Source organism: Neofelis nebulosa, chromosome 15, assembly GCF_028018385.1.
Source record: "Neofelis nebulosa isolate mNeoNeb1 chromosome 15, mNeoNeb1.pri, whole genome shotgun sequence".
In the NCBI taxonomy this organism is placed as follows: Eukaryota; Metazoa; Chordata; class Mammalia; order Carnivora; family Felidae; genus Neofelis; species Neofelis nebulosa.
Genome location: NC_080796.1, coordinates 24,871,549 through 24,897,301, shown reverse-complemented (window position 1 = coordinate 24,897,301; position 25,753 = coordinate 24,871,549). Strand labels below are relative to the sequence as shown.

General features: G+C 40.5%; 1 protein-coding gene across 3 annotated transcripts in view; it reads right to left on the bottom strand.

The window, feature by feature from the left end:
* PAPPA2 (pappalysin 2) overlaps positions 1–25,753 on the bottom strand; it is a 271,960-nt gene that overhangs the window by 156,772 nt on the left and 89,435 nt on the right. For all 3 annotated transcript variants that reach the window (XM_058700089.1, XM_058700088.1, XM_058700090.1), the window contains exon 4: positions 10,515–10,660. In XM_058700089.1, the coding sequence (XP_058556072.1) occupies positions 10,515–10,660 (146 nt within the window). The remainder of the gene's footprint in view (positions 1–10,514; positions 10,661–25,753) is intronic.

Genomic DNA, 25,753 nt, shown 5'->3' with positions numbered 1-25,753 from the left:
CGTGAATGTGTCACAACTGACGTAACACGCTAATCTCAGGGTCCAACAGTTTGGTTGGGAGCGTGCTGAGGTTTGCCCTGGGGACGCCTAAGTTCTGGTTGGGGGAGAGAGATCGCACCTCTGAGCAAGTTTCTGCTGCCTTCACCTTCCCCTGCCCCCCATGGTGCTGTTACTTTGCCTTTCCCCAGATAGCTGCCACATCTGCATGACCTTGGTTTTTGCTGTTTAGTTTTGTCACATTTTTTAATGGTAATTTATTTTTAAGAGAGAGAGAGAGAGAGAGTGCAAGACGGGGGTGGGACAGAGAAAGAGAGGGAGACACAGAATCTGAAGCAGGCTCCAGGCTCTGAGCTGTCAGCACAGAGCCGAATGCGGGGCTCAAACTCACGAACCGTGAGATCGTGACCTGAGCCGAAGTCAGATGCTTAACAGACTGAGCCACCCAGGCGCCCCTGCATCACCTTGTGCCAGCTCTGGCTCTCTCCTCCAGTCCACCGGGCCCCAGAGGAGCCAATACCTTTCCCGGGCACCAAAAATCTCCAGGTTGAAGGTGAGGTGGTAGACTGAGGCCACAACTAGAAAGGGTAATCACAGACACGTGGTATTCAGAGCATCTACTACTCTTACTGCTGCTACTAATGGAGCTAACAGTTATTGAGGCCCTACTATGTGCCAGGTTCTCTTCCTTGTGCTTATCATCCCCATTTTATACATAGGAAAGGAAGGCTCAGAGAAGTGACTTGCTCAAGATTCCATTTGTTCTTATCAAAGGGAGGCCATAGCCCACCCTACTATTCAAAGACTTTTTTCTACATGACCTGAAGACCCGATAGGTTTAAACCCTCATCAGGAGCCAGGTTCAAGTTCCCTCCCACTCAGTTCCGGGGTCCCCTGGACACTGGGGCATGCTGCTAGTGATCTGATCAGGATTTCAGAGTGTTCTTTGGCCGTACGGGCACCACCTGGAACAATTAGAAAGATGACTGGCCCAGAAAACTCTGAAGTGTCTAACTTCTGTGCCAGAGAGCGACAGATTCTCCTCTCTAACCTGGCCAAAATGACTTGTACTGACTTCATTTCTCTGCAGCAGCTGCATTTGTGGCCCACACGGGACTTTCTCAAAGCTCTGTCTTTAGGTAGCTGGTATAGCCCTGAATCCAGCTCCTCCTCTTGCTTCTGTGAAAGTGCCTTCATAGTCAGATTGCGGAGACCCCAAACTCAACATATCCAAACCAAACCAGCTCCCCATGTGCTCCTTCTCTTCCTGTATTTTCTACCTTGGCACCACTATGCACTCAGTCAATCAAACAGAGTTCCTTTTTTTCCCATCTATTTATGTTAACAAGTTTCTCAGCACTCAGAGCTATCAAAGAAAACAAAAGGCAATGTATAACTGGTGCTGAATCTTGTTACCCTGTAGCAATAACTACTATTCATCCACAGAGACAAGAACTAATTTGAGGAAGAAAAGCCACATTTTTCTCATTAAAATAGGCATTTCTCTTTTTGTTTGCTAGTTATTAATCAACATTTTAAAACAGTGTTTTGATCAATTTTGGACAAGTAATCATTTCAAAAGATGACTCACTGAGAAGAAATCTTTTGACACTTTGTAACTTATGATCAGTATCAATGTTAATATCCTGTTTGTGTTCCTGCACTACAGTTTTGCTGATGTTACTGCTGGAGGACAATGGGTAAAGGGTACGTAGAATCTTTTGGTACCGTATTTTAGAACATATGTGGACATGAAATTATATCGAAATAAAAAGTTTAATTGAAACATTATCACAAAAGAGTTGTTTTATTTATTTAAAATATGTTTTTGGGGGCTCCTGGGTGGCTCCGTCGGTTAAGCGTCTGACTTCAGCTCAGGTCATGATCTCACATTCCGTGGGTTCAAGCCCCGCGTCGAGCTCTGTGCTGACAGCTCAGAGCTTCGAGCCTGCTCAGATTCTGTGTCTCCCTCTCTTTCTCTGTCCCACCCCCCATCCTTGTACTGTCTCTCTCGCTGTTAAAAATAAATAAACATAATAAAAATAAATAAAATAAAATATGTTTTTGGCAGAGAAATAGATGACTCACTAAAGACTTTTAAAAAGATGTATATGCTACGTTAGTGTGAAGTTCTACAGGAGAAATGGAACGGAAACACAAATTCAAAGAGAAAAAAAGTACAATGAATCACTTGCCAGTGTTAAAAAAAAAAAGTGCACGGCCATGAATTTGTGAATGATGGTAATTGTCAAATCATTATGTGACCAAAGATTCACTTAGGAGAGTACATTTAAATTTTATTTTAAAACGTCAATAATTTTAAATAATATGGCAGGAGTTATTTTCTTTGCCGCTATTTAAGCTTCTAATTATATTTTTAGATGTTGCTTTTAGACAGCAAAAGTAAGTTTGGAAGGCACTGCTCTAGCCATCCCAAGTACATTCCACTCCTCAGCACGCCCAGGTTTTGAACGGCCTGAACCTTGGTATCCCTCAGCTCCTTTAGCCCGGAATTCGGTCTCATGGTCTGCCAAGCCAACTATGGCTCCTCTTTCAACTGTCCTCTCAAGCCTCCACCCCTCCGGGAGTTCTTCCCTGATGCTCTGAGCACAGTTAGGCACTTTCTCTCCCTGTTCCTACCTGACCTCACATTAGGTGCCATCCCACCGTAGCGGAAGTGTGTTATTTGTATGTCTGCCTCGCTGTTAGGCAGCGCAAACCTTTAGGGTGAACTCATTTTATTGTTGTAACTCTAAGTATTGCCACAGACCGATTAGACAGCTTTTCTTTGAATAAATGATTACGAGAACGGTATGGCCAGCTTACAAAAAGGCTGGTTTACTGTAAATTTAAGTCTCCTGCCTTTGAAGATATACTTTCGGTTCAAGTGCTGTGTACTAAGGCTAAAGATGTCCAAACTACCGAACGTTAGAGCTCAAGGGGATCTCATTCATTTATTTATTTATTAAAGAATTCTACCCTGCGTTACCACAGTCTTAAAAGCACAAAATTTTGCTAGAAGTCAGAAATGCTATGGATGGAAAAGCACAAGCATGCAGTACATCGGTCTTTGTGCATACCAACTTAAGGCGTTGGTAGTCAGAAACTAGATTCAGTCTTCAAAACTCTCAGGCTAGTGTACTTATCTGCCGACCCTCAAAATGCAGGGTTCTTGAATGTTGACACAAACAGACAATCTTAATCTTGAGTCTTGGAAAGACCCTATTTAGAAAATCCTAATGTCTTCCTCTATCACGTTATGCTACACCTGCTCTACCCCTGAGTCATGTCAATATGGTTCCTTTGTTCAGTCACCGTTATGACGGTACCAGAAATAAATAAGAACGCGAGCAACTCCATATTGAGCCAGACCTTTCAGCTGTTCAGTCTAGTCTTCTACTTTTGAAAAGCACATTCAGGAACATGTTATAGGAGAACAGTTATTCCTCAGGGGTTTAAGAATAAAATATAAATATGTCTAGCTTCTTTTGCAATTCGTTACGAGCCAGTGACTCATGAGACAATTTCAACTCTTCTTGAAACCACTTCAATTTCATACCTTCACTCACTTATTCATTCATCCCTTCATTCAGTGAGCCTTCGCAGAGCACATAGAGGTCATAGAACTTACTCGGATTTCACCAGTTGTAACGATCACTTGTGTGTGTATGTGTGTGTCTTGCGGTTCTTTGCAATTTTATCACACGTATACCTTGAACTACCACCGCATTCAAGACAATGAACCGTTCCATCACCATTAAGAATCTCTCCTGCTATCCTTCATGTCACACCCATCCTACGTCCCTCTCCCCATACCCCCATCCCAGCCCCTGGCAACCACTAACTTGTTATTTCCATAATTTCCTCATTTTGAGGCTACTACATAGAATTTTGAGAATGCCACCTAAATCATACAGCATGTAACTTGTGAGATTTTTTTTCATTCAGCATAATATCCTTGAGATGCATCTAAGTTGTTGTATGTATTCATGCTTTTTTCCTTTTTTAAACGTTTTTATTTTTTGAGAGAGAGAGACAGAGTGTGAGTGGGGGAGGGGCAGAGGGAGAGGGAGACACAGCATTCGAAGCAGGCTCCAGGCTCCGAGCTGCCAGCACAGAGCCCGATGCGGGGCTTGAACCCACGAACCGTGAGATCATGACCTGAGCCAAAGTCAGCCTCTTAACCGACTGAGTCACCCAGGTGCCTCCCCACTCTGTTCCTTTTTAGTGCTGGGTAGTATTCCATTGTGTGGACGTACCACACTTCGCTCAGGCAGTTAGCATGGAAGGACATGTTTGTCTTCTCCAGTTCTTAGGCTCTTACAAATAAAGGTGCCGTGAAGACTGATGTACAGGTTTTTGAGTGGATGTATGTTTTGATTTATCAGGGATCAATGTCCAAGAGTCCAGCTGCTGGATCATGGGGTAAGTATAGGTTTAGTTTTATAAGAAATTGCCAAAGTACTCTCCAGAGTGGCTGTGCCATTTTACTTTCCCACCAGCAATGTATGAGAGATCTGGTTTCTCTGTATCCCCACCAGCATTTAGTATTATCACTGTTCTTTATTTTAGCTCTTCTAAAAATTGTGTTATGATACCTCACTATGGTTTTAATTTGCATTTCCCTAATGGCTAATAATTCTGAACATCTTTCCATGTGCTTATTTTCTTTGGTAAAATGTCTGTTCATGTCTTTGCCCATTTTCTTTTTTTTATGTTTTTTAACTTATTTTATGAGAGAGAGAGAGGAGGGGGGAGAGGGAGAGGGAGAGGGAGAGGGAGAGGGAGAGGGAGAGGGAGAGGGAGAGGGAGAGGGAGAGGGAGAGGGAGAGGGAGAGGGAGGAGCAGAGAGACAGGAAGAGAGAGAACTCCAAGCAGGCCCCACCCCCACCCCACTGTCAGTACAGAGCCCGACATGGGGCTCAGTCCCACAAACCATGAGATCATGACCTGAGCTGAAATCAAGAGTTGGACACTTAACTGACTGAGCCACCCAGGTGCCCTGAATGTCTCTGCCCATTTTCTAACTGGAATATCTTACTAGTGAATTTTGAAATTCTTTATATATCCTAGATACAGATCTTTTAGGAGATGTGTGGTCTTCAAATATTGTCTCCAAGTCTGCCATTTCTTTGTTCATCTTAACAAAGTGTTTCTCAGAGAAAATTTTTTAAGTTTTAAGTCCAGTTTATCAGTTTTTATTATTATGGACCATGCTTTGAGTGCATATGTAAGCACTCTTCATCTAGCCCTGCCCTGAAGATTTTCTCTTATGTTTTCTTTTAAAAGCTCTATAGGTTTGTTTTTTATATTTAAATCTCTGATCTATGTTGAGTTAATTTTTTACAAGGTGTGAGATTCATATTGAAATTCAATTTTTTTTGGCCCATGAATGCCCAATTGCTGTAACGTCATTTGCTGAAAATACCTATTGGCTATTGATGTCTGTAGCATATATAAAAATATTACCTCTTTCATTTCTCATAGTGGCAATATATTCTTTCTCTCTCGTGTTTTATTTTTTGATCAGTTTTTCTTGGCCCCTCCCCTAAAAAACTGAACTTTTTCTAAGTAATGTTTACTTTCTTTTTATTTCTTCTCTTTTTCAGTATTCTTTTTATTACTTCCTCTGTCTTCATTTTTTATTTAATATGTTATTTTTTGCTCGTTTCTTGAGATGGATAGCTTCGATTTTTCCTTTTCTAATGTATAAAGCTACAGATTTCACTCTACTTACAACTTCTTGTATATACCACAAGTTTTGATACGCCCTATTGTCATAATCATTTTAAAATATGTTCCTATTTCTCTTACAATTTATTCTTTGAACCATGAGGTAATTAGAAGTTTATTACATAGTTTCCAAATATTTGGAGACTTTCTAGTTTTTTGTTGTGTTTTTTTTTTTGTTATTGACTTCTAGCTTCTTTCCAGTGATATGAGATAGCAAAGACTTCCTGATGGCAATTCTCTGTAGTTTACTTTTTGGCCCTTGGTAAATTTTCCATGACACATGAACCACATATATTCTTCACTGTTTAAATACACTTTCCTAATTTTGTTAACTAAGTCATTTATTTATCATTTTTCAAATATTCTAGACCTCTACTAAATATTTATTCACTATTTTCTAAGAAAATTGTTTTTAAAACACCAACTATGATTTTGGATTTGTCTATTTTCTTTTTGTCAAATTTTGCTTTACATATTTTTGGGCATGTTATTGGATGTACAAATTTATCACAGTTATATTTTCTAATTGAATTTACTTTTTCGTCATTATAAAGTATTCCTACTTATCTCTGGTAATATGTACTACCTTAAAGTTTACTTTATCTGATATAAGAAAGCTATACTGACTTTCTTTGGACTAGTATCTTCATTATACATATATTCTCATCCTTATACTTTCAGTCTTTTTGTGTTCTCATGTTTAAGAAATGTCTCTTACAAGCACCACATGGTTGGGTTTTGTTTTCAATCTGACAATTTTTTTACTTTAAAGTGGTATTGTTTACAGGGGCCTGGGTGGCTCAGTCGGTTGAGCATATTACTCTTGATTTCTGCTCAGGTCGTGATCTCATGGTCGTGAGATCGAGTCCCACGTCGGCTCCACACTGAGCATGGAGGCTGCTTAAGAGACTCCCTCTCCCTCTGCCCCTCCCCCACTCGTGCTTCCTCTCTCTCCCTCTCTCTCTCGCTCAATAAATTTTTAAAAAATTAAAACATATGGGTATCTCAAAACATTTCATGGGACATCTTATTTAAAAAAATGATATGTTTTTTCCATTTGCATTCAACATTACTAATACATTAGGTCTTAATCAATATCTTACTTTTTGTTTCTATTTGTTCTGTTATTTATTCCTATTTTCTCTCCTTTTGTTGCCTTTTCTGGGTCAATTCATGGCTTGCTGGTTTAACTTGTAAAAGATTATTTGTCTTTTAATGGTCACCCTAAAGGTAACAACATGCATTTTTTACTTATTACTATCTAAAATTACTAAAATCAGTATTTTTCTAGATACAGGCAAGGAAAGCACCTTAAGTTCTTTAACTTCATTTATTTTCTGTCTTTTGTGTGGTTGTTGTTATCTTTTGATTCTACCCATATTTTAAACCAAAAACACATTTTTATTATTACCTTTAATATTTGTATCCTTTCTAATATCATTCATTCCATTTTATATGTCTCTACTTCCCATCTGGGGTCATTTTCTTTCTGCTTGCATAGTTTTTTCCAGTATTATTTTACTGCTGATATCAAATCATCTCAGTTTTTATCTATCTGACTATATTTTAAGTTTTTCTTCATTTTAAAAGATATTTTTGCTGAATACAGTATTCTAAGTTGACAGTTATTTTCTTTTAGCACCTAAGAAATTATATCTGCTCTCTGATGACCCCCATAGTTTCTGTTGAAAAGTCAGCATATGAATCTCACTGTTTCTCCTTTTAAAGTAATGTACCTTTTTTCTCTAGCTACTTCTGAGGGGTTTTTGCTCTGTTTTTGGTTGGTAAGTACTTTTGCTATAATGGATCTAGTTGTTATTTTCTTTCTATTTCATCCTTCTTGGGATTTGTAAAACATTTTGAATCTGTGGTTTGATATCTTCTGTCACTTTACAAAAGTCTCAGCCATTATCTCCTTGGTATTTTTTTGACCCGATAGCTTTCTTTTTCTTCCAGATCTCCAATTTACATTAGAAAATTTCCATCAGGTCTCACATGTCTCAAGTTATTTTCTATATTTTTCCAACACTTTTTCTCCCTGAGCTTCAGTATGAATGTTTTCTACAATCTTTTAGTTCTTTTATTCTCTCCCTTACTCACAAACCTATTAATTTCCTAATTTCAATCTATACCTTTGTTCTAAAATTTCCATTTAATTCATTATTATTCATTCCAGTTCTCTGAATATACTCTCCATTTTAAATACATTTTTAACATATTAATATAATTATCTTAAAGCCAATATCCAATAACTCCAGTATTTGGGTAATCTGTGAGTCTGTATTTATTAATGATTGCTTATTTACCATCATTTGGTCCTGTCTCTTGGCATAACTGATAATTTTTTATTGATTGCTGGATACTGTGCATAACAACTTGTAGAAGCTCTTCATGATGCTGTCTTCCTCTAGAGTATATTCAATTTTCTTTTGCTAGGCATTTAAATATAAGCAAATGACTTTCTTTCACGCAGAGATTTAAGAGTGTTCCAGGCTGGATTTTAAGCTTTGTATTATATGGGCCCTTTCTGTCTCTCAGGGCCCCTCCTCCTTGACAGGGAGGGCCTCAGCTCCAATTTTTTTCTCCCCTCTACTATGAGACTCCTGAAACCATTGTTTGGTTTTTTAATCTCTTAGAAGTTATTTTATATTTGTTTTCTTGGCCACTAGCCCTAAGAATGCGTGGGTTAGTAGTTAGCAGATATTTTAAAAGAAAATTCTGAGCAGAACATCGGCTCTTTTTTGGGATTTCTATTTCGTCTACGGCCATACCACCCTGAACGCGCCTGATCTTGTCTGATCTCGGAAGCTAAGCAGGGTCGGGCCTGGTTAGTACTTGGATGGGATTTCTATTTCTATGGGAGTCTCGGATGACTTAGAAGGCCTGACCTCCAATTTTTGTCTCCCCAGTAGTGAGATTTCATCAGGCTCTAGCTGCTCTCTGCTCTGCCTCTATTCCTTTCACTGAGAATTTGGCAATTTCCCTGAATGGAAAAAAACAACTGAGTTACATACAGATCTCACTTTAATGCATTTTCTTCTCACTGGGATTGGGCCTTCATCCTTGTTGTCTTGGCTGTTGTCTGATGTCTTCAAATAACTTTTTTTAAAATTTTATCCATTTTTATAGTTAAATGAATCTTGTCAATGGCTCAGCTCCAATAAAGTTAGAAAACATTCGGTGGTCTGCTCCCAGCCCAGTGATTCTTATCAGGAGTCCAAGACTTGTCTCCATAATGGCCAGACAGATCACTTCTAAAGGTTTTTAAACACATAGATTCAGTTCCAAATGATAGATCTGGGAATCATGAAAACTACTGCCAGGTAAACCTTGCCGTCAGGACCCTCTCACATATACACCAAAAATGTTAAACATTGGCAAATCAGGTGTGCACTAACTTGGGGATACTTTTTTGCAGTGTTGTGTGTTCCTCTGAACTCACTATTATTAAATGCATTATTGGAATATGACCTTCTAGCCTACCATGAAGGCTAGAAAGACACATTTGCTTTCATCTAGAAAGCACTAACCCCACAAGTTTCTGATTTCTCATGTACCCTGAGCCGCAAATATAAAATTCAGTGGTACAAGGATTGCAGAGCCCTAAAACTGTATCGGATACCACAGAGTCAATGAAACCCAGCATACTAACACAGCATTCAGTTTGGACCACCCCATGTTTAATTTTTTATTGTCTCCTCCTTTGCTTGAGATATGTACCCCTTCTAGATGTTGACCTGATTCACTCCAGAGATCTTCACGTTCTGGTTTCCCCCTGAGCAGCAAACAATATTTTTTCATCTGTTGCTAACCTACTTCTCGTCTTCCACCTTCCCCAATCCACAATACTAGCTGTCCTTTGACAACTTGCTCATATTTTCTTTAATTATCAGTTCAACCTGTTTTGGACTCTACTTCACAATGACCCAATCATACATGGATTTCACATCTACAGCATTATGTGATCTTCCTTCAATTTATTTCTCTCTGCCTCATAAATGATTACTAAGAAGATTAACTTCACATAACCTATTTCAAGTCATTTATAAAATGGTTTCTAGTCTCTACAGTCATTCTCTTTCCAACATGAAAGATTCCTCCCAGTTATGGTAATGCAGTTTTAAAATAAATTTTGGTAGAATCCCACTCAAGACTCTACATATAAATTTTACTGTGTAATTCCTTTTTATCCACATTAACTGATTTAATGACTTATTGACTGATCAGTAAGATTTCCTTCATAACAATGATAACACATTGTAACAGGAATTATATTTCTTAAGAATGCAGAGGTTCAAGTGTTAAGGTGTCACCCTTTTCCTAGGTAAGCAGACAAGTCCCACCGGCCTGAATTTCCCAGGATATCCTCAGGCCCCCCGATCCTGGATCCGTGGATCCCGAGGACCCATTCGCACAGCACGCCAGCCTTTCTGCACAGTGATGACTGCAAACCAGGTTTTACAGTCCAGCCAGCTTCTTTGCTAATTTCCCCCTCGAGGCTCTCCAAGATGTAAAACGGATCTTATTACACATCAGCAACTTATTTACCTAGAGATCATATATTTGTCTAGAACGTCCTGAGTATTTGCCACTGTTTGCTCTAATACCTCTTTCTTATCTGTGTTAAACATTTTGACAGTTTCTCCCAAAAGCCATCCTCAGCCCAAGGCAGCAAATTCACGGAGTGAATGTATTTTTCTCTTTATTTCTTTTTTCCTCAAACTCCCTTCGCATAGTCCCTTGGGGCCCCCTTAAGTTTTCTGCCATATCTGGTCTTCACTTACCCAGGTGACTGATGGCTTCCTTGTCCCAAGGCCAGGTGGCAGCGCCTGCAAGGTCTTCCCGCACGGAGCTGGCAAAGTAGACATTGAGGAAGTGAGTACTGTTGAGCTGCAGTGCCTCCTTCAGCTCCTTCACACTCATGTATGCCCTGGACAGCACACAAGAGGAGAGCACGTCACACCGAGGATCAGTACATAGAAAACAGCAGAGCCAGACCGAATCAGACTCTGACACTCCCAGCCAGCATTGCCCTCTGGAGGGGCAGAGGGGCAGAGGCCAGGCTGTCATAAAGATCACAAAAAAGGCACTAACACACACTTGGCAGATTTACTCCACGATAAATAACGTGGAGTTATTTTATTATTAGCACGGCATTTTTAGCACTATATTATTTATATGAATATTCGGTGTTTGATGTCATACTCCATTCCCACTCTACATCTAGGTTATTTTTTCAAGATAAATCTAATGATAGTCCTAATTATTTGCCCAGAGGATTAACCCCAGGCCATGGTGAAGTTCCAACTCTCAGTTCCTGGTTCCTTCTGCCACACTGCATGAATGTTACTATGATCAGAGGACCAATTGAATCTCTGTTTCAGTATATGGTGACTTTGGGCCTTATTTTTTAAAAAAAAACATAATGGTGACTAGGAAACATAAAGTAAAAAGAGAAAAAAGAAAAGATGAGTTATGGGTAGGAAAAGATATCATAAAGTAACTGCAAAGAATGTTAATTGTGTATGTATTTTTCTTTCTAGTCCCTTAATCTGTAGACAAGACTCCAACTCTGACTACCTTATGCTACCTAACAAGTATCTTTTCTGGCGGCCTTCAAAGCACTAGGCAATATCATGTTTGCACTTATGCACAGAATTAAAGGTCTACTAAAAACACATGCCGTACGGCCCATAAAAAAGGGAAACAAGCATGCTGTCCCTTTATGAGCTCATACATAGCCAAAGACCTTCATCTTCCTCGCATCAGTGAAACTTTAAACTTACCATAAGCAAACAGACTCACTCAACAGTCTCACTGAAGAGCTATTTTAAGAACAAGCAACTAAAGCAGAGCTCAGTGGCCCTTTGGATCCACTGGATGCTTCCCGTAGTGATCATGGTCTGCCACTCAAAAAGGGGAATGTCCCTATCACAGCTTGAACTGGGCAGACAGCTCCCTCAACATTAGTTGGAAATTTCCTTCACAGATCATGCTTCATTGCTGCCATTCTGCTAGACCAGCTGAAATCCAGAAGCTCATGTTAGGACAGCGTGACCCTTCTTCTCTTGCTTGTTCTGCCTCCCAACCACACTGTTGATGCAATCTATTTAATCCACATGTAGGATATACTGGCAGGGAGTACCCAAGAAATAGAGATCCCAAAGAAGATTGTTTCTGTGTTCTTTGGAACAGAACCAAAAAAAGGGGAATAAGAGTTAAGAAACAAAAAAGAGTTTGCTTTCGAACCACAGATACTTGGGAGAAAACAGATTTAAAAAATACTTTTTCATATTGACTTATAATATCTTGGAAAAATAGTTCTAAGCCCCAAGAAATCATCCAAATTCCATGAGGTGATGTCACATGTGATCAGAGGGATATTCCTTCTGCTGCTTTCCTGGAGACACAATGTTTTTTGGACTGTCGCCTGCTTTTCCCTGGATATTAGTCACATTCTCTTTCCCTTTCTCCTTTATGAAAAATAATAACAATTTCCTGTATTGACAAATTGATGGTTTGGAGCTATGATGACATCAAACAATTCTTCAACATGGGGAAGCAGGGCCAGAAGAAAGGAGCAGAGAGAGCATGAATGCTGAGAGAGAAGGGAAGGGAAGGGAAGGGAAGGGAAGGGAAGGGAAGGGAAGGGAAGGGAAGGGAAGGGAACGGATGGGAAGGGAAGGGAACAGAAGGGAATGGAAGGGAATGGAAGGGAATGGAAGGGAAGGGAAGGAAATAAGGTTAGAAAGAATCAGAGACTGAGCCTACACACAGCTCAAGGTACCAAAAAAGACAAGTCACACCCTTTCTCTGTTTCTATTTCAGAGTCCCCATTAAAATTGGGAGTTGGTAACTTGACAGGTTTTTTTTTTTCTCTTTTCTCCTCCCTCGCTTTCCCCAAATCCCCCTGCTCCTGGCATGGTTTACTTAGGCTATCTGTGTGTTACTGGCTTCTCTGTCTGCCATTAACCAGCCTTGGCTGCCATCCTTCTGTCCTCCCTCAACCCAGCAGTGGCACTCATTTCCCTTGAGCACACTCCAAGAGGCCTCCTCCTCCACCAGCCTCATTAGCCGGTTCTACTCATCTCCCTTGTTCTTTTTGCCCAATCCTCTCTCAAGCCATAAATTACTCTTCCAGATGAGAGTGTTTATGTCATGCTGGTGGCAAACTGGGTGTGGTTGCCCTGACTCTTGCACTCCACAGAGATATGTGTAGATGGAAATCAGCACATAGAAGGGGGGGGGGGGAATACATTTTAAAAAGCTAGAGACGGTTGGAAATAGTCATTAAATGAACTGGTAGAAGATAATCTTATTTTGTTGGAAACAAAGGTATTTTTTCTAGATTATTGCTTAATCTATAAAGAGTAAAGCTGTAGCTATCAGTGTGTCTGCTTTGCATGTAGGATGCCTTGCCTATAATAACATGTACACCTTTTCAGAACTTAGAGCTAATAAAGATAAACAACTTACTGATGTGACCAGAGCCTGGCTTAAACCTAGGATATGGAAAAATGGACATTACTCTTAAATTCAGAGTGTAACATCTTGCTTTAGAAATGATGTGTTCAGAGAGAGACTTGATATGCAAAATAATTTATTCAAAGAAAGGTCAAAAAATATACATAAATGTCAGAAAAAGCATAAGCTTTTTGAACTGACCAGACTGTGTATGGAAAGGGAGATGAACTGAATTAATCTGCTTAATTTCTGCCAGGATCTCCCTTTGCTCATATTCCCCATACCCTGGACTGAGGTACTCACCATAAAATTCTCTCTGAGGTCTCAGACCAACCAAAGTGAAATTGCGTTTTGATGTTTATAAAAATTGTCTCAGAAACAAGTTCTGCTTGAGGCACACATATCAAGTTGTTCCGCCCACTGCTCAAGTCTGTTATTTCTGACATGGCCCCTGGAAGAATGCATACCCGCCTCACCATTTTATGACAGCGACCTGCTGGTTTGGGATTAACCATTGCCTGCTATCCAGACCTGTATTTCTTTGTCCTCCAGACTTAGTGCATTCATTTGGATCCATGCCGTGGCTCCTCGACTGCTGACTCCCAGCCACACTCCAGTGTCTTGAGAGTACATGCACCCCCAACTTTTGCTTAGTTTCTAAGGAGAAGTGAAAGAATATAAAGCATGCCTATTTGTGCTCTAGCTTAATAGTTGAATAACTGATTCCTTTGTAGACTAACAGAAATAATTTCAAGAATGAAGGCAGAAAGAAGAAAAAGATCACGGGCTGTCTGAAGGACACTGAACTGGCCATCAAAAATTGGCACGTTGAAAAATAAGACATAAATGATGCACGTGTGCCCCGAGATCTCCCACAGCCAGAGCAAGCCCTCTCCAGAGGAAGGCCCTTCTACAGGTGAACAGCAGCCTCCGTGACAACAAAACCGGGTGCTCCCAAGGCCCTTCAGCCAATCAGTGTCATGGCAACAACGGTGCCAAAGTTGGAGTATTTTCGGTTGGTTAGATCAAAACCTTGCTGTCGTTACCATACATGATGGTTCTCTACCCAGTGTGTGCAGAAGGGTCTGCCACCTCATCTCCCATGCACTTTGCCAACCATGCTTCTCCCTCTTGGTCAACATCACCTTTGGCCTGCTTCCCCAACCCTTTCATTGTGCCTGCACCACGGGGCTTATCAGTCCACAGAGTACCAACTAGTGTTCTCCCAGTGCCCAGTGCAACTCTAAAAACAGTTTTCTCCTTCTCTCAAATTCCCCCTGCCCTTAGGTGCATGGGACTCTACTACATGACCATACACTTTATACTCTTCTTCTCTTCCCACCTTCTGGTTAGTCCATACACATCGAGGGTTTCAGCATCTCGCCCAAAGCCTTCTCCTTCCCCACCTCCTATCGTAACCTGAGAAATTTCAACATCTATGTGAAACATCACTGAAAACAGTCTTCTTTTTGACTTCCTTACCTCCAGTTGCCCCCCCTCCCACCTCATTCTCACGGTCACCTTTACTCAGAGTGGTTTTTTATTCCTGGTCTCCTGTAGATCTTTAATTCTACTTGTCTCTACTTAGACTTGTTTATGGTCACTTCCTCTCCAGGAATGATTGGAGATCACGATTCTTCTTTTTTTCCTCCTCTCCCACCAACTTCAATCTCTTAATCCCTTGACTCTTAGTAAATGATCATGCCTCCTTCTTCAATGGTAAAATTGAAGCCATTCATGAACGCTAACACACTCACACACACACACACACACACACACACACACACACACACACACCCTTCCTTACCTATTTTTATTCCCTTACCTCTGGTCCCACAGGATGAGGTTTCTGAGCAAATAATAGCTAACACCCTCTCTTTTTCCTTCTCCTTTTCCAGTTCAAACTTCTTGAAAGAATAATTTCCCAATCTCCCATGGCTTTTTCCCATGTACCCCCTAATCCCATTGTAACCTGGCTTTCATTGGCACCGTTTTATCAAAACTGCTTTTGTTAAAGTTGTCAGTGACCTCAGAACTGTCCCTTCCCACAAAATGAGAAAAGTTCAGTCATCTTCTTATGGGAATCCTTTGCTTTATCTTTATATTTACTTACTTCCTGCTTCTTAAAGTTCTCTACCTCCTTTGCTTTTTTTTGCAATGTTCTTTTCTGGCTGTATTCTTGCTTTTGAGACCACTCTCAAAAGGGCTCCTCTTTCCCCCTTCTAATCCTTAAAAGTTATTCCCCAGGGTCCAGTGGTCCTGTTCGGGTACATTCTTTTGTCATGCTCCTTGTTCACTAGTGGAAACTCTTCTACATCTGAACTTGAAAGCATCATCAGTGCTTGGGTAACTCTCAGAGAGGGAGAAAGTGAGAGAGAGAGAGAGAGAGAGAGAGAGAGAGAGAGAGAGAAAGAAATGACTATAGATTAGATTCTTGCTTCTGTTTTAAAGCAGGACATCTCCACCTAGACCATATACAGACATCTTGAGGTCAAAATGTCAATGTGATGGATGGTTCTACCTGAGCACAAAAGAATTCAGATACAGCAAAGCTCAGTAAATCTGAAATAAATAGTGATCTGACCAATGAATCTATGGACATCTTTTCCATGGACAGATATGCAGGAAGGGTTGTTTGGCTAAACACAGAGGAAGTATATGTCTGTGGCCACAGAAAGACAAAAGGGCTAGGACAAGGGGGGCGCCTGGGTGGCGCAGTCGGTTAAGCGGCCGACTTCAGCCAGGTCACGATCTCGCGGTCCGTGAGTTCGAGCCCCGCGTTGGGCTCTGTGCTGACAGCTCGGAGCCTGGAGCCTGTTTCCGATTCTGTGTCTCCCTCTCTCTCTGCCCCTCCCCCGTTCATGCTCTGTCTCTCTCTGTCCCAAAAATAAATAAAAAACGTTGAAAAAAAAAAAAAAGGCTAGGACAAGGGAAGGACCACAATGGCATTTTGTCCCCTACCTAATTTTATAGACTGGATTTTGAGCTCCTCAGGAAAAAACAAACAGCAGTCGTTTCATAAAATCAGTGCAACCCAGGATACACAAGCAATGCTTTCAGGCCTAATAACAAAATGAAGCACCAGTTGAGGATAAGGGACACTCTCTCCATTTCTGGAAAGAATTAAGGGATGTCAGCACCATTCTAGCACTTGAGAGTTTTACAACCTTGGGTTGCACTGGAAGCCAGCTCTCTCAGGAGGCCAGCTTTTCCCTAGAGAAACAGTGAGGGCAAGAGCATCAGCTGGAAACGCTGAGTGTCAGCAGGCAAGGTACATACCATTGCCAGAGTTCAATGGCAAACAGCAGGAGAACCGCAGAAACTGGTGGCCATGAGTGTTTAAGGCACACCCTTCTGGAGACACTCAGAAATACTACAGAAAGGGAACGTTGTCTGAGGGTAAGATTTTGGTTATATATTGAACTAATGTAATTTGATTGTTAATAGTAGCATGACCTCATTCATGCCCACAGGGCCAAGTGACTACATTTGTCTCTGACACTGAACTCGGTCTTTTTTTTCCACTCCTACTTCTCCAGTGTCTGTCTCTGAATTGGTGCTACTCTTATTACCCTCTCTGTGACACAACTAGAAAACCTAGGATTCCTCTCTCACTCCTCCCTCCCCTCCACTTTACTCTCCGCAATATAATCAGTCACCTGCTAATGAGGCCCAAGGAAAAAGACACCATGATTATTGTTTCTCCTCTGAATGCCATAAAAGAGGCTAGATATATTAGGACATCATCAACTGGGAATATATTTTTTCTTCAGATTCAAATATGAAACACCTGACAATACTTATTACACCCAAAACATTAACTCACTTTTGCTAATTCATATGGGAATGAGTAATACTACTAGAAGAAAAATGGAACTATTATTTAGACACATTGAAGAGTTGGGGCACCTGGGTAGCTCAGTTGCTGATTTTGGCTCAGGTCATGATCTCACAGTTCATAAGTTCGGGCCCCGCCTTGGGCTCTGTGCTGACAGCTCAGAGGCTGAAGCCTGCTTCAGATTCTTTGTCTCCCTCTCTCTCTTCTCTGCCCCTCCCCTGCTTGCATTCTCTCCCTCTCTCTCTCTCTGTCTCTCTCTCTCTCAAAAATAAACATTAAAAAAATTTTTTTAAGAAACATTTAAGTGTTGTAAGACCTTGAGGCTGAAATAAAAGAAGTAACTAGAGATCAAAAGGGTTTGAAGTCCAGGGTCGCAGTATCTTCTGTGGCAGGCAGAATAATGTTCCCAAATGGCCACACTCTAATCCTTGGAGCCTAGGGATATGTTACCTTACATGGCAAAAAGGGCTTTGCAGAAGTGATTAAAAGGGTTTAAGATGAGAAGATTATTCTGGGTTATCTGAGTTGCCGTGGTTCCAGTTCTTGGTGATCAGCTTGCCTACCTTATCAAGGGAGCCACACCATGAAACTTATTTGGAAGATGAGCACGAAAATACCCAGAGAGCTTGTTAGGTCAGATAAGGGAAAGGAAGAGTGTGATGGAGGAGGTACTCAGTAGAATCAAGAGAAAATGATCAGACCAATGGTCCGAGGAGGTCAGTGTGTCACTATCCTGAGGAGCACGGGCTCTCAAGCCAGAATGACTTGGTTTTGAGTCCCCAACTCTTTCACTCATTGGCCACGTGGCCCTGGCAAGGCACCTACCATCACTACGCCTCAGTTTCCTCATCCATAAAATGAGAATAATGAAGTATCTACTGTATATAATTATTGAGAGGAAAAATGGAATAACATTTGTAAAACCACACATAATCATTCAACAAACCTTATCATCGGTGATAGCAGTGCCTACACCCTCAGACGACTACATAGCTAGCAACAAAGCTCAAACATCGTTAATAGAAGAAAGCAAGTATCATCCCCAAAACTTGATGGGGCACCTGGGTGGCTCGGTCAGTTGAGCATCTCAGCTCAGATCTTGATCTCAGGGTAGTGAATTCAAGCCCACACTGAGCTCTGTGTTGTGCGTGAATACCTACTTGAAAGAAAGATGTGATGGGGAACTAATTATGGGTTATGTCTCAGGAGGGATGTACCTTTCTTACAAGAAAAAAATTAAAATGAAATGGAGATGACACCACAGTGCAAAAAAAAGAAAAAAAAAGCAAACACAACTTAAATCTAAAACCTGAAGTAAACCCACAATGAAAAGCTTTTAGTGAAAATGAAATCACAATGAATCTTTTCTAGGCACAAATTGTAGCTGGCCTTGTTGGGCAATGGATAGTTTTGATTCCTCCCCAAACAGGTGCCAAAACTGACACAAAATAAAAATATAGTAATGACCCAGAATTTCAGATGCCACTATCTCTGCCAAAAGGCTGACTTTGCTAATAACAATGGCAGCATGTCTGATAAATACTTCTCCCTACTTCCTGATGATCTCTCTCAAAAAGTTCAGGAAACAACAAAGGGATATGATAGTTTGGCTGTAATTCTTACTAGGAGGGAAGAACTATCTGGTTACATGAAGTGGATGTGTTCCTTCAATGAAAGAAACTACATTTTACTTTTTGCCACAGGTGAGGCTGGTTAACAACAGCCTCGAAACTTTAGGGAAACAGATTTCCAAAAGTGAGGAATGATTCTTTGGCCCAGGATGCTCAAGGGGAACATGGCCCTTTGGAAGGAGAAACCGCGAAAATGCACTTAATTCTAGATTGTCCCAATAAAGGCAAAAGGAGACACAAAGCATCAAATAGAACCAGGTTCTGTGAAGGGACTATCTGCTCACCTAAAATTTTAAAATAACACATCGAGTTTAGAAAGAGGAATAGCATAAAACTGTTAAAAAGAAAAAAAAAAGAGGAAGAGAGAGGTCAAAAGAAGATAAAGCTCAGGACCAGCAAAAAAATGGGAAAAAATGCAAAGAATGATAAATTTTTAAATTTCCATTTTTCAGAATAATAAGCAAAATAGAGAGTATAATGACACAGAAGGGGAGAAAAAGCTGAGCTCTTCAAAGTCTGCCTTGTTGCCAAGACAAATAACTGTGAAAGTGGAAATCTATTCAATGATTCATTAACCTGGCAACCATTTATTTGCCCTAATAATAACAATGCTCAAAATTAACTGAGTCCCAACTATATGACGGATGCTTCCTATATATTTTCTCATGTAAAGCTCCCAACAATCCTAGGAGTTTAGTGTATTTATTTTGCTTTACATATAAGAAACTCAAGTTTACAGAATTCACGTCACTTGCCCCAAACCACACAGCTTGTAAGTGTTGGAGGCAAGTTTTAAACCCAAGCTCCTCTGACTCCAAAGCACACATCCTTTCTTCTATTCTTAAATTGGTTTCCCCAGCATCTGTGAGTCACTGTGTTGGGCCTTGGCAATAAAAAAAATACGTAATACACAACTCTTGTTTTCAAGAAACTCAGTCTAATGAGGAACACAACCATGTGAACAAATAATTGTCATACAGGGTGAAAGACACTATAATGGCAGTGCCCGCAAAATTACACTTGTCATGAGGAGCACTGAGTAACGTACAGAATTATTGAATCATTATATTGTACACCTGGAACTAACATAACACTGTATGTTAGCTATACCGGGATAAAAATTAAAAAAAAAAAAAAAACAAAAAACTACATGCAAGAACAGAAAACGGAGTGAAAAATCGGCTGGGAGAACCATACATTAATAAGGCATGGTCAACTTGGTGTCCGACATCGCGAATTGGTTTGCGCACATTATTCTACCCTCCTTCTAGTGTGTTCCTGCTCCGGAGGACAGAAGAGTTGAATGGCACATTTTCCCACGTCTCTTGTACATAAGGATCCGGATGTGATTTAGAGTCCGCCTAGCGGCTGTGCTCTTGTTGGAAGATGGCAGTGAGGTGAAGAGCTCACTTCCGACTGCTTTTTCTTTCTCTGCCTGCATCTGTGGCTGGCTGACAGCGTTCTAGTGCCCAGCCACCAGCGTTAGGGTGTGGGGCAAACACCTGTTCCTGGTGTGGCTCTGGCAGGCACAGCGTCACTGCAATGGTGGCACAGAGGTGGCTTCCTGACCTCCTGACAGCAGCCATACAGTGTGTTCTGGAAGCCAGCAGTTGCACGGGGACCTCAGGACTCCCCACCTTCCCAAGAACTGGCTCCACTTGCAGACCAGTTCTTCAGTGCTGCTCTGGGAGATACCCTGGATGCCCAACCTACATCCTACTACGCCAGCCCTTGCAAAAACTTTGTGAGCAACAAAATTCCTGTATTGAAGCCTTTTTCATTAAAATGGCAACCATGCTTTGTGTGTTTTGCATCTAAATACTGACTGATTCAGAGATGATATTCCAGCTGTGTTTTCAAATTTGATTTTAGTCCTCAAGTAGAAAAGTCAGGAAAGATATAGTCAAGCCAAATATATACATGACCGAAAAACAACAACAACAACAACAACAACAACAACTAGAAGTCCTAATTGATGGAAGAAATAGTGTAAGAATTGTTTTTGAATGAACTGGCCTCTGGAATCATAAGACTTATACCCTAAAATCTCCAAAAGACATGTTTGGATACTTACACAACAATGAGCCTTTGTGGGTAACAGAGAGGTGCAAGACAGCTGAAGACTGAAAAGTATTTCAAGTTCCATTAGAAGTAGAAGGAGAGATTTGGAAATTACAGATCAGCGAGCTCAGGGTCAACTCCCGGAAATATTTCCAATGTGTTATTAAATAGGCAAATTGTTACTACTAAGGTAAGAAAAAAGTGATTATGGGCACTACTATGGGCTCACTTAGAAAAAAAAAAGATCATGCAAAGGTAATCACATTTCTTTTGTTGTTGCTTTGGGTATTTTGTTGGACTTGTCAGCATAGGTGATTCCTTGGAGAAATGTACCTTGATTTAATAGGATATGTGACACATCATTCATGAGATCTTTATAGAGAGGGTAGAGAAATGTGCGCTATTACACATTCATAACAACTTGCATCAAAGTTAGAGACTGTCTGAAGGCAGTTCAATATCTTGGCCTCGGTATCTGTATTTGTCCCTATTTCATTGGGTTATATAATCAACATCTTGCAAAACTTCATACAATGCAAGTTTGTAAGTTTACAAATGACATTAACTGAAGAGAGATCATATGTTGGCTGGCAGAATAAAAATTCAAAGAGGTCTCAAAAAGTAGTAATTATAGGGGTAAACTCAAAGGTAAAATGCAAAAGCTTGGAATGCAAAAGCCAAATTTAAACACAAAAAGAGGGGGCGTCTCAGTGGCTCAGTCAGTTAAACGTCTGACTCTTGATTTCGGCTCAGGTCATGGCTCATGGTTGAGAAGTTCGAGCCCCACATTGGACTCCGCGCTGACAGTGCAGAGCCTGCTTGGGATTCTCTCTCTCTCCGTCTCTCTCTCTTTGCCCCTCCCCTGCTCATGTGTGTTCTCTCTCTCTCTCTCTTTGCCCCTCCCCTGCTCATGTGTGTTCTCTCTCTCTCTCTCTCTCCGTCTCTCTCTCTTTGCCCCTCCCCTGCTCATGTGTGTTCTCTCTCTCTCTCTCTCTCAAAATAAATAAATAAACTTTAAACACAAAAAGAGAACATGATTGCTAAACTATAGCAAAACTCTGGGTTTGGCACCAATTAATAGGGAAAAAATGCCTATGGATTTCAGTTGCCAACAACATTCCATCACTCCCTGGGGGAAAATGTACAGACCCCTAGGATTCCATGCTGGCCACAAAGACTGCACTGCCATAAACAGACCTGTGCTTGGTTAGTCTATCCTCCTCTAAGGACGTTGGAACCTTAGACATGTCCAGAAGAGGGAGATCTGACAACAATGCCGTGTGAAGAATGGCAGAAGAAATGGGGCATTATTTAATCTAAGAGGCAGGGGTGGGAGGGCAGCCTGAAAACTGGTTAAAGGTTTGCAGTTCAATGACATGTAAGGACCGTGCTCTGTATAGCAGTGGAAAGGATTAGAGCCAGTGGGTAAAATTACGAGGAGGTATATTTTGCCTCAATATATTTAAAAAAAATACATTTTAGTTGTTACGGAATGAATTCCCTATTACTAGAAATATCCAAGCTAAAGCTAAAGGATAACTCTGCAGAGATATTGAAGAGATAAGTCTTATATCAAATAGGATACAAAATCAAACTATCCCTTACAACTCTGAATTGTCACAATGTTGAAGATCTAACACATTCTCATTGTTTCAGTGATTATTATTTTTTTTTTTTTTTTTGAGACAGAGGGAGAACAAGCAAGCAGGGGAGAGGCAGAGGGAGAGAAAGTATCTTAAACAGGCTCCATGCCCAGCACAGAGCCCCACGTGGGGCTCGATCTCACGACCATGAGATCATGACCTGAGCCGAAATCAAGAGTCCAATGCTTAACTGACTGAGCCACCCAGACGCTCCTCAATGATTATCTTAATACAACTGATTTCTACATCTATAGCTCCCTCTTTTCGATTCTCACACTTTTTTAAATATTTCTACCAGGATAGCCCTTGTTGTGGGTTAAAATGTGTCCCCCCCAAAAGATGTTGAATCCTAATCTCCACTACCTGTGAAGGTGACTGTATTGGGAAATATGGTCCTTGCAGATGACCAAATTAAGATGAAAACATTAGGGTCAGCCCTAATCCAATATGATTGTGTCCTTATAAAAGGCAGAAATCCCAGCACTTTCAACAATAGCCAAATTGTGGAAAGAGCCTAAATGTCCATCAACTGATGAATGGATAAAGAAGACGTGGTTTATATATACAGTGGACTACTACTTGGCAATGAGAAAGAATAAAATCATGCCATTTGCAGCAATGTGGATGGAACTGGAGGGTATTATGCTAAGTGAAATAAGTCAGAGAAAGACAGATATCATATGTTTTCACTCATATGTGGGACTTGAGAAACTTTACAGAAGACCATGGGGGAAGGGAAGGGGGGGGAATTACAAACAGAGAGAGAGGGAGGGAGGCAAACCATAAGAAGACTCTTGAATACAGAGAACAAACAGGGCTGATGGGGGGTCGGGGAGAGGGGAAAGTGGGTGATGGGCATCGAGGAGGGCACTTGTTGGGAAGAGCACTATCTGTTGTATGGAAGCGAATTTGACAATAAATTATATTTTTTAAAAAGCAGAAAGCTGGACATAGAGGGAAGACAGTGTGAAGAGACAGGGAAAATGAAGTTTTTTTGTTTTTTTTTTTAATGAAGCTTATAAGCCAAGGAACACCTGAGACTACCAGAAGCTGGAAGATAGATCTGGAATAGATTCTCCCTCACAGCCCTTAGAAGGAATCCACCTGTTAACACTTTGATCTCAGACCTCCAGCCTCCAGAACTACGCGAGAGGATACATTTCTGCTGTTCAAGCCACCCAGTGTAGGATACTTTGCAATGGCAGTTCAAGGAAACTCACACAGCCCTCAACAATGCAAATCTACAGGTCATCTACCCGATTTTATTCTCCCACCTGCCCCAGACGACCCAGTCTAATTTAATTTTCTCTTCTATTCATACTATAATAATTCTACTATTTGCTGCATTCCCTTGCCACTGTCACTATCTGGATGGAATAGATCCTTTTTACTGTATTCGCCATGGACTAAAATGTCTTCCTATTTTTCCTCTCTAATCTCCACTCCACTCCAGCCCACCCTGCACAACATCAAAGCTGGTGTCTCCCTGCTTACTCTCGGTTCTCTGTGGCCTACACAACAGTCCTTTAAAATCCTTTCAGTTGCCATGCAAAGCCCCATAATCTGACCCCAGTCTACCCTCCAGGCTTGCACCAGCACCACTATGCCATTGACTGAGCTAAACTGATTTATCGTTGATGACACACCTGCTTCTGATTTTTCTTCTTTTCCTCCCTGTGTTGCTTATGCTGTTCTCCCCTTACATATACAATTATCAAAACTGTAACTAACATGCAAGTCCCCTTTTCTAGCTCACTTCTGTAAAGTCCAGTCTAATTACCCCGGCCAGAAATGAGCCATGAAATCCGAGCCTCTACCTTATTCAGTCTAGTCTACAATGCACAATAACAATACGTAAGCCTGCTTTGGCAGTGTTTCCCAACAGTAGAAACCCTATCTTGATATACTTAACTTGTATGAGTTTCAAATATGCATGAACAATAACAGTAGAATAGCAACATTAAAAAGTGTAATAACACGACAGTATAACAGCGTACGTTATGCTAATAGAAGAATGTAATAGCAAACAAGAGTACAATAAAATATAGATAATGTAAATTTCCATTACCATGGATCTGACAAGATAAATTAAAAGTACATAATGTATATAACATTCATACCACGAAGTCATTAAAAATAAACTAGATCTGGGGCACCTGGGTGGCTCAGTCTGTTGGGCATCCAACTTCGGTTCAGGTCATGATCTCATGGTTCGTGAGTTTGAGCCCCGCGTCGGGCTCTGTGCTGACAGCTCAGAGCCTGGAGGCTGCTTTGGATTCTTTGCCTCCCTCTCTCTCTCTGCCCCTCCCCCCACTCGCTCTCGCTCTCTCTCTCTCTCTCTCTCTCTCTCTCTGTCTCTCTCTGTCAAAAATAAACATAAAAAATTTTAATTAAAAAAATAAACTAGGGGCGCCTGGGTGGCGCAGTCGGTTAAGCGTCCGACTTCAGCCAGGTCACAATCTCGCGGTCCGTGAGTTCGAGCCCCGCGTCAGGCTCTGGGCTGATGGCTCGGAGCCTGGAGCCTGTTTCCGTTTCTGTGTCTCCCTCTCTCTCTGCCCCTGCCCCGTTCATGCTTTGTCTCTCTCTGTCCCAAAAATAAATAAAAAAACGTTGAAAAAAAATTAAGAAAAAAATAAAAATAAATAAATAAATAAACTAGATCTTTATTTATTAAAACAGAAAAGTGACCCCAATATAGTACTGATTGAAGAAGCAGGCAGTGCAATGGTAAGTGTAATATAATTCCATTTATTTAAAACCATATACATGTCAATCTAGATATCTGGAAGGAAATGAAACAAGTAATGAGCTATAAACTAATTTTCTCTTCTTTGTATTATTCTGTATACAGACATATATATATATATATATATATATATATATATATATATACACACACACACACATATAACACAAACACACCCATATACACACACATACATATATGTATATATTCTGTATTGGTGTGTTATATATGTATATATACAAATGTATGTAAGTATATATAATAGAGCTTTAACTTTTAATAAGTAATGTTTTATTAAATACAATATTAAATAAGTGCACATTTCCTTAGCACATGTTGAGATGGGGTTGTAAAGTTTACATGAGATTTCCAAAAGTCATTTCCTGGGTGCAGTTTAGTCTAAGGATGGGGAAGGAACTAGTGGGATTCTGAACAATGTACTATTAATTCAACAATAAAACATTTTAAAACATTGACAATTTGGTATATTTATATAGTTATAGTTCTGTTAAGAAAAAATTAGCATTTATAAAACAGATACTTCTTTATTTCAATATTATAGAGCATTCGTTATTTTAGTATCTGGACAAAGTTCCCAGAAGTTGAGTACTATGTCTTTCTCAGTGTAAGAGCAACTTAG